This window comes from Staurois parvus, unplaced genomic scaffold (assembly GCF_062004578.1).
Source record: "Staurois parvus isolate SC_StPar_1 unplaced genomic scaffold, SC_StPar_1.0 ptg000721l, whole genome shotgun sequence".
Lineage (NCBI taxonomy): Eukaryota > Metazoa > Chordata > Amphibia > Anura > Ranidae > Staurois > Staurois parvus.
This window is the reverse complement of record NW_028318517.1, coordinates 461,145-470,730: the sequence shown is the minus strand read 5'-3', so window position 1 is coordinate 470,730 and position 9,586 is coordinate 461,145. Positions and strand designations below refer to the sequence as shown.

At 41.3% G+C, this 9,586-nt stretch overlaps 1 protein-coding gene across 1 annotated transcript; it reads right to left on the bottom strand.

Moving 5' to 3' along the window:
- Positions 1-2,823: 2,823 nt before the first annotated feature.
- Positions 2,824-8,909, bottom strand: LOC149445401 (uncharacterized). Its single transcript, XM_089653814.1, has one exon. The coding sequence runs from the start codon at positions 8,907-8,909 to the stop codon at positions 7,683-7,685; it is 1,227 nt and encodes a 408-aa protein (XP_089509940.1). The 3' UTR covers positions 2,824-7,682.
- Positions 8,910-9,586: the final 677 nt, after the last annotated feature.

Here is a 9,586-nt window from a genome sequence, read left to right as displayed (position 1 = left end):
GGTGGTTTATGTAAGGATATATATTATTTATATAGGGCGTGTCCCTTTCCCTTATAGGAAATATTACAGTGCCTCCAGCCGTTAAAATACAGCAAATATTTAGTAAACCAATAATTTGGACACCTTGATAATTTGATCACCACTTATTATTATACCTTGAATTCTTTTAGCCAATATGATTTCGTACCATACACACAAAATTTGCCTTGTAATAGATAAATATAAGAATTTATTTATGTACAAAAATTATATATATATTAACACAAAACGCAAAAGACTGGTGATAAATGAATATTGGTACACACAATCAAGAATATATCCTACCAATGTAAGACACAATAAAGTTTCTAACTAATTACATCAATCACAATTTTTAAATGATCTGATTATTTATTAAATTTATTAATAATTAATAATTTTGAATATCTCAAAGGTTATATTCTCGCAAGCCGTGGCCATAGGATTGCAAGAAGCAAGCCCTTGATATATGATACTCTGGTTATTAATATTCAATAAATTATGAAATATGAAAAAATTTATAATATGGCAATAAACAATTTTTAACAGTAAAATAGGATTTCTCTACATATATCTAACTACCCAATATTGTGGTGATACACTAAGATAATTTTATGATTCCACACAACAGAGAAAATAGGTTAATACAAAATCAAATAAACATCTCACCACACCCGGAATTCAGACTAGGCAACTCTCCCGTGGATTTAGCTGGCAGTGGAACGCCTTTGGACTGATATATAGGGCAAGTGAAAGATTCTCAGTAGGGGAGAATGTAGGAAGTTATAAGATTAGAGGTTTAGGAATTTAGTTAAAGTTTTAGGAAGTTTTAAAAGATGGAAGAGTAGTTGTTCAGCAGAGATCTTCTTCTTGATCAGGTCTTTCCATGAGGTTTCTATGAGGGTTTTTTTTTTTCTTAAAGCACAAGGGCTTTTATATCCACTAGTCCATTGTTCTAAGATACCTTCCCACCAGGCTTCCTGATTGGCTAGTTGAGAAATGTGTGTACATAAGCTATTTCTCACCTGCCCGCCAGGTGGCGGTCATGTATCACAGAACAATGTGAGTATTTGAGATGACTCATACCTTGGGTGGAATCTTCAGGTAATTTCAGGAATTAAATATACGGCTTTTTCCAGATATAACAGTGATCATACCTATAATATTCTAAATAGGGACCATGGAATATAGGTGTATATTCAGTTATTCCTTCTTGAAGTACCATCCTGTTTGTTTCCTGATAAGACATGTAACTAATGCTAGTCTATAATACATCTTACTTCCCATCGTCTCAATACTCAAGTTAGTGATATATAGTTCCCATTGCTGAGTATTTAGTGGTGTTTAAAAACTATACCATCTTATTTATAATATGTTTTTGTAGTATATTTTTGTAATTATATACAGTGAACTTTTAGACTTAAATGTCCTGAATTTCACCTTTTTGTTTCAGAATCAACATTTTCTCTGTGTAGGAAAAAAAAACTCTCTGTTTGCCTGGCCCTTGTATTGGACTCATGGTAAACAACTGTTAATGCTTTCACCCTTGGTGAACAATAGTATATGGTAATAGTTTCAGAGGTCTGTTGGTTCATCACACTCTACAAGGTTTGGGTAAGCTCTCAGACAATCAGTTTGGTTCCTCTATTGTCATGTCCAGACCTTGTATATGTTTACCTGCTTATTGAAGTCTGAATAATGGTGTTTGATCACCTGTAGAACTTCAAAATAGTATTGTCTCTAGGAAGAAAGAAAAACAATCCCTTCACCCATTACATTTCTCTAGCTAGATGGTCATGCGACTTTCCAACCAAGACAAATTAACCCCTTAACATCCGGCTATGCTGACTTGATGTTATATAGGATTATGTCTTGATAAATCATGTTTTTGAGACATAATTCAAAAGCCCACAACAGCTCTGTGTATAGAGAAGGAATGGAAGCCGGGACCCCTCAGTGCAGGAACAAGGGGGGAGGTGATTACAAACACCAAATAATCCCGTGGTGGTCCCCACATCCTCTAGTCTAGCTGAGATGTCATTGTTCTGCCAACGAGAAGGATGAACAAGATGAAGAGACGCGGTATATGGAAGTATTCTCTAAGTTTCTGCAGACACAGCGGCCATTATTCCAAGCTGAGGGATTCTAGGAGAGCTTGGGAATAAACGTCACAATGGAAGAATTTCTGTACTCCAATGTAATGAGGACAAGAGAAGTCCCACATCATGGATTATACACTGTGTCACGGATAAAATGCACACCCATGACGACTAGCTAACCAAGGCATGGTCCGTCCATGACTTGGGATAAAGAGGGAATGAGGGGGACTTTGAGCATATAAGGCTGGTCAGGATACCCTTTCACAGCCCGCACTACAGGGAGACTCCACTCCAGCTGGCTGACCACACACAGGCAGATATGAATCTTATATACAATCTGGTGCACACTAAGGATTGAGGAGCAGTCTACCAATTGGCACACCCTTCTAGGATTCCTCCAGCTATCCTACAAGCTAGAACCCCAGTGTTAATCACTCTTCCACTGTCCACACACCCCTCACACCAGACACACAACACACGGCAGCTTGCCACCACCCAACAGTTTGTCCACAGACTGGTCTACTGGGCCACCACACACACACAGATCTCCGTCTGACAGATCTGCTATGTTACAATCTGCAGGCAATCTGCCAACACACAGTACAATTGCATACAGATTGGCAATGAACTTAGACCGAGCACATAGACTCTACAATACAACAATCTCTCCGGAGATATGAGCCCGAGCTTAGTACACAGAAGTCACTTATTCATTTTATGATTTAATATCCCAAAAGTGGGCAGTGTATTAAATATGTACAAAGAAAAAAAAGTTGCAGAAAATACAAAAAGACACACAATTGGCTATTCATTATAAAATAAAAGGGAATAAAAACAGAAATAAAACTTTTACCAAGATTTATCCTGAGACTGGAGCAAGTCAGAGAAAGTCCACGATTCACCAGTCACATGGAACCGGCTCCGTACAAATCACCCCGTCCATATCTCAGGGTCCTCAATTTATTGAAATATGGATGTGGGCTGCACATTAGCCCTTGGCCAATCAACCCTGGGGGGTGTTCCTGTAGCAGCCCATAGGATGTTCTGGGTTCTGAAGTGCCCAGAGCTGAATGGGCCAGGAATGGTTTGGATCACTTGGTCAGGGATAGAATTTCCGACACCAGTGTGTTAGTCCGAACACAACAGAACCAATCGCTGTTCAGCTGTTGCAATCAGGCACCATAGAACCGTTTCCTGTGTTTCTCTGGGATTCCACAGGGGCTACAAATACAGTTTTACATGCAGATGTAGCCTACAGTGTGTCCAATCATAAGGAAGTATTTTCATCTCTCTGCAACAAATATTTTAGCTTTTATGAGAGATGAAATACATTCCTTTGATTTGTGGATATAAATCAAAGCTGACAGACACTTCGGAGCCTTCTCACGGTCTCCTGCTGACTCTTGTAGCCAAAATGACTAGGATTCTTCTTCTAGGTTCAAGAAGGTGGCAAACTCTGGCTACATAGGTGACAACATTGTATTGGCATCCAGGTGACACCTCTAGCCTAGAAGCTGCTCTGTACTTTCAGATGCTACGTCCTTTCATGTCTGTCACATGTGCTCAGGGTGAACTTGCCCTCATCTGTGAAAAGCACAGGGCAGCAGTGTTGGACCTGCCAATTCTGGTGTTCAACGGCAAATGCCAATCCAGCTCTATGGTGCCGGGTAGTGAGCCCAGGGCCCACTAGAGGATGCCACCCTCAAGAAGTCCCTCCTTGCACAAAGGAGCAGATACAGTTCTGCTGGTGGGTTAAGGAACTTCTACGACCCTTTCCAGCTCTCCTAGAGTAACTGCCTGCCTCCTGGAATCACCTCCATGCTCGTCTCCTGGAATCTCCTCCATGCTCTTGAGACTGTGCTGGGAGACACAGCAAACCTTCTGTCAATGGCAGGTATTGATGTGTCATCCTGGAGGAGCTGGACTACCTGTGCAACCTCTGTAGGGTCCAGGTAGGACCTCATGCTACCAGTAGTGACACTGACCTTAGCCAAAAGAAAAACTAGTGAAGAACAGTCAGGAAAGATGAGCAGGGAAAAAAAGTCAGTGGCCTCCACCTGTAAATTCCTGTTTTGAGGGTTATCTCATTGTTGCCCATCTAGTGCACCTGTTGTTAATTTCATTAACACCAAAGCAGCTGAAACTGATTAACAGCCCCCTCTGCTACTTACCTGACCAGATCCATATCTCAGGAGTCTCATTGACTTGATGCTAGACTTTGATTAATAAGTCTTTCTTTCATTTTTGAGCCGCGTATTATGAATGCTAACTCTACAAAGCTGCAGATCTGTGAGAGTTCTTTTCAAGATTCTTCTGTTTATAGATTACTGAGACCTTTACAGTAAGATGTGCATTTCCTCATGTAATGTTCTATTTGTGTGTTTTGTTTTTTATGTTGGTTGGACTGGATGGATTGGTGTCTTTTTTCCATCCAGATGAACTCTGTAACTATGTAACACGGTGACTCCAGTAACACTGCTGAGACTCATTTCGTTTTGGTGAAAAGGTACAAAAAGAAACCTTCATTTCCATATATTTCAGATTATACGAAAAGACGTGATGGGGATAAAATACCAGATTGTCTCATAAGAATGTAGGAAGTATATTATGGTATGTTTGTTGATTTGTAATCCCATGATATATATTTGGTGTGTTGGAGTTTATCGGTATTGTTAGGAATATTGTATGCATGCTACCAAAGCCGTAATCAATCAGTAGATCAGAATACAAATTATTCTTTTTATTATCTCTCCTCTGTGTGTACAACTATTATTCTAATCGCTTTATGTAATCCAACTTCCTGATAGTTACAATTCTCCATTTAATCACTGTTACACCAAAACGTAATGATTGTAAATGAGGAATAATATCTACTCTCCAAGGCATTCTATAGATTTCACAAGGGACAATCTATTATAGTGAAATATTCATTTTTCCCGATCACAGATTAGTTACTTCCATCCCCAAATATACTCAGACCAGACAATTCTTATCCAAGGATGACACCCAGTGGCCATGGGAGGTAATGCTTGAGTAAACATGGGTTAGAGAATCAGATTCCCCAATCACAGAGAAGGTTCTACCTCCTGGCCAGGTTTATTTACATTTGATGAGTGTATAAGTCATAACTAGATAAAACCGGCAGGAACACTGACAAAGGGAGGAAAATCTACACAGCCATCTGGAAGGTAGACATCATCTCACACTCAGATCATCTAAAGACACTCATCAACTGAAGAAGAGACGCCATTTTGTGGAAGCTCAACCCCAACCATTAATCAGCAGCTATCTTTGAGTCTGATCATCAGTTCTGTAAAAGATTACCTGATACTTGGAGGGTAATTACATATTTTCTGTTGATTTTGCTTGCTTAGACTAGTACATTAATTGCCACATTCCTTTGTGTAACCTAATAACTCTCCCCATGATAACATCACTTCAAGTTAAGTCATTTATAAAAATGTTCCTGTTCTTAGGCCATACTGGTGGACTATTCTGCATAGTTTATTCCTTCTGCAGGAGACAGATTATTGTCCGTTTTCTTTGGTTATGATGTTTACAGGAAGAAACTGATTATTGAATTTAATTCATTCTATTTTAGAGCTTTTACAGAAACATCTTAGTGTCAGTGTAAATCACAATCTGACTATTATTTATGGTGTTTGTAAGTGACTTATGTAAATAAATATTGATTTTCATACTCTGCAGTCTATACCTACACAGATCTTTGAGTTCTTAAAGAATTTTTCAGAATACTTAAGTCAGTTAAATTATTTTTATAAATAATTTTTTTGTATTGGAGACACTGTGATTTGATTGATTTATCTGACTAAATCAATTGTTCGGGTGTTCCCTGACAATTTGGACACTAGATGGTGCTAATTGCTAGGATACTTAGCGTCATCTAATAACCAATTGAGGTATTTTTGGTTAAAATCAATGGATGGTTTAATTCTGTGGTTTTATGTAATTTATGTCTTCAATGTCTACTGTACTTGAAAATGTATGAGTGTGATCTCAGGTATTTGTATGAAACCACCCCTGACACAGTAAACTAAGGGGTCTATGTGAAAAATATGTTGGGGGAGTGTGGCAAGCATGTGTCCAGCCGTGACAAATTCTGGCCATATTTTAATAAACCCAGTGACTTCCTATAATCATCAGCTCCCTCTAGTGGCCATAATGATGTACTACTTCCAAAATACCTCAATCAGGAAAAACAGTTCAATGCCACTAGATGGAGCCAATGATCATAGGAAATCACTGTATGAAAAGACCAACATGTGACATGGCTGAATGAATGCTGGTCATATTAGTTCATCTATTCTCTAAGTGGGGCGGTATCTATTGGGCCAATCCCTTTTACAAACCACACATAATATCGCCCTTCAAAGTGAAAACAGAAACGATTTGCACAAAATCAAAGAGTAGAAATATTTTCCGGTGGATCCCCTCTACCCAGACCCCATATGTAGACATAGAACAACAAGCGGTGTTCCCTCTCGTGCCGCACTCCTCCAACCACCCAAACCCACACAGAAGCCAAGGGAAATAATGAGAGGAAAGTTCCCCCCTAGTTTGGGGCGGAGTTCTCCTTCCCTCCTGTTGGGGGATGGGAGAAGGATGGACTGAAGACAGAGAGACGCTTCGGGGTCACCACTGTTCTGTAGAGCCTTGAAATGAAGGACATCAACTTCAGAAGTTCTTGTTGTCTGTGTAAAGTTCCCCGATAACGAGATCTGGGCTCTCCCGGCTTCTAGCTCTGTAACCCGCTATATCATTATCAGGAAACGCAACTCCGACACCCAAGAAGGGCTGACGTTGTGTCCTTCATTTCCAGGATCTACTGACCACTCTGCACCCCGACATTTACTGCACTTCATCCATGTCTTTGGGGTCCTCTCATCTTATCAACTGTTCCTTCCAGGATGAAGATCAGCCATGGAGTATATCTGAGGTGTATATCAGGGTGTGCTTCTTCCCCACATGAGAGCTGGGATGTCCAGCAACATTCATCTAGAAGACATTTCCCGCACTCAAGGCACTAATACCTCTCCAGGGTTGTGTGGGACCCCTGATGTACAGGAAGACAGGACTTCAGTGAGGAACATTTCCCTCACTCAGTACAGGAAAGTGGCTGCTTCCCCGTGTGAGATCTCTGATGTTTGGAAAGATGCGACTTCCATGAAAAACATTTCCCGCACTTAGGACAGGAATACAGCTTCTCCCTCGTGTGAGATCTCTAATGTCTATAAAAGGTGGGAATTCTGTGAAAAACATTTCCTGCACTCCAGACAGAAATATCACTTTTCCCCTGTGTGAGATCTCTGATGTGTGTGAAGATGTGACTTCCATGAAAAACACTTTCCGCACTTAGAACAGGAATAAAGCTTCTCCCCTGTGTGAGATCTCTGATGTGTGTGAAGACTAGACTTCACTGAAAAAGATTTTCCGCACTCAGAACAGGAATATCTGTGTGAGATCTCTGAGTGTGTGACATTTCTGATGTGTGTAAAGATTGAACTTCCATGAAAAACATTTCCCGCACTCAGGACAAGAATACATCTACCCTGTGTGAGACTTCTTCCCCGTGTGAGATCTCTGATGGTTGGAAAGACTGGACTTCAGTGAAAAACATTTCCCACAGTCAGGACAGGAAAGTGGCTTCTCCTCCGTGTGAGATCTCTGATGAATGGAAAGACTGGTCATAGCTAAAAAACATTTCCCACACTCAGGGCAGGAATATGGCTTCTCCCCCATGTGAGATCTTTGATGTCTGGAAAAATTGTACTTCTGTGAAAAACATTTCCCACACTCAGAACAGGAATACGGCTTCTCCCCTGTGTGAGATCTCTGATCTTTGGAAAAATTGGATTTTGTTAAAAAACATTTCCCGCACTCAGGACAGGAATATGGCTTCTCCCCTGTGTGAGATCTCTGATGTGTGTGAAGACTGAACTTGTCTGAAAAACATTTCCCACACTCTAGACAGGAATAAGGCTTCTCCCCTGTGTGAGATCTCCGATGTGTGTGAAGATGGGACTTGACTGAAAAACATTTCCCACACTCTAGACAGGAATAAGGCTTCTCCCCTGTGTGAGATCTCTGATGTCTGGAAAGATGATACTTATCTGAAAAACATTTCCCACAATCAAAACAGGAATACGGCTTCTCCCCTGTGTGAGATCTTTGATGTGTGAAAAGACTGGACTTCACTGAAAAACATTTCCCACACTTAGTACAGGAATATGGCTTCTCCCCCGTGTGAGATCTCTGATGTGTGTGAAGACAATACTTGTCTGAAAAACATTTCCCACACTCAGGACAGGAATACAGCTTCTCCCCTGTGTGAGATCTCTGATGTGTGTAAAGATGGGACGTCTGGGAAAAACATTTCCCGCACTCAGGACAGGAATACGGCTTCTCCCCCGTGTGAGATCTCTGATGTTTGTAAAGATTGGACTTCTGCGAAAAACATTTCCCGCACTCAGGACAGGAATATGGCTTCTCCCCCGTGTGAGATCTTTTATGCACATTAAGATGGTATGTAGAACTTAACCTCTTTCCGCACTCAGTACAGGAGAAGCTCTTCCCTGTTGGAAGGCCGGCCCGGTCCCGCACAGTCTGAGGTTCCTCAGGATACAAGGAATCCGATGGTCCATCTACACTGGGTGGTGCCGGATGGACATTGGAGGGAGCCGGGTTTTCTCCTGGACTATACTGTGTGATGTCCTCATCTTCTACTTTCCAGTCTGGAGACAAAGTGAGACAATCCTCGGAGGTTTTCCTCATCTCCCGGCCATGGACTAAAATACAAAGACAAAGAGGATTACAAGACAGGAGCTGATTGGTTCCCCCAAACCAGGACTCCGCCCACATCAGGCAGCTTGGTCTCTGAGGAGCTTACAATTCCACCCTCAAGGGAACTAGGAAATGGCTCCTCTGATCTCCTACCAGGTCATTTCTTTATTCATGGACCTTAGTCAGAGAGTGAGGAAACAACCAGAACTGTCTTTTATAGGAGGGACAGTGATGAGGGGATTATAGGACGAGGGTCCCCACCCCCTCTATCACTCATCGCCATCTTCCCAACACAAGAAGTACTGCACTTCCTTATTTAGTCCATGATTTAGTCATGAAGAACAGCGGGGCTGAGCCCCACCAGAGGTCAGAGAGTGAGGATGGGGAGAGAACAACCAAGATGAAGACTGGACTGATCCTGAAGACCACCATCATTGGGATATTGACTCCTCCCTCATTATCACTTTCTGTTTAAGGGTCCAACATTGGAGGATGTTATTACATTATTATCACCATGTAAAAGTCTGTGCTCCAATCACATCATCCGATATAAAATGTCCAGCTGGGAGGAAATGGGGGGAACAAAAGAGAATCCATATTATGTGTATATATAGCAGTGGGGGGAGGGGGGAGAGCAGAAGTCAGGAGTATGTAATGTACAACAAAGA

What these genes read in the sequence shown, in the direction of transcription:
- LOC149445401 (XM_089653814.1), bottom strand. Translation starts at nt 8,909, where the DNA reads ATGAGGAAAACCTCCGAGGATTGTCTCACTTTGTCTCCAGACTGGAAA.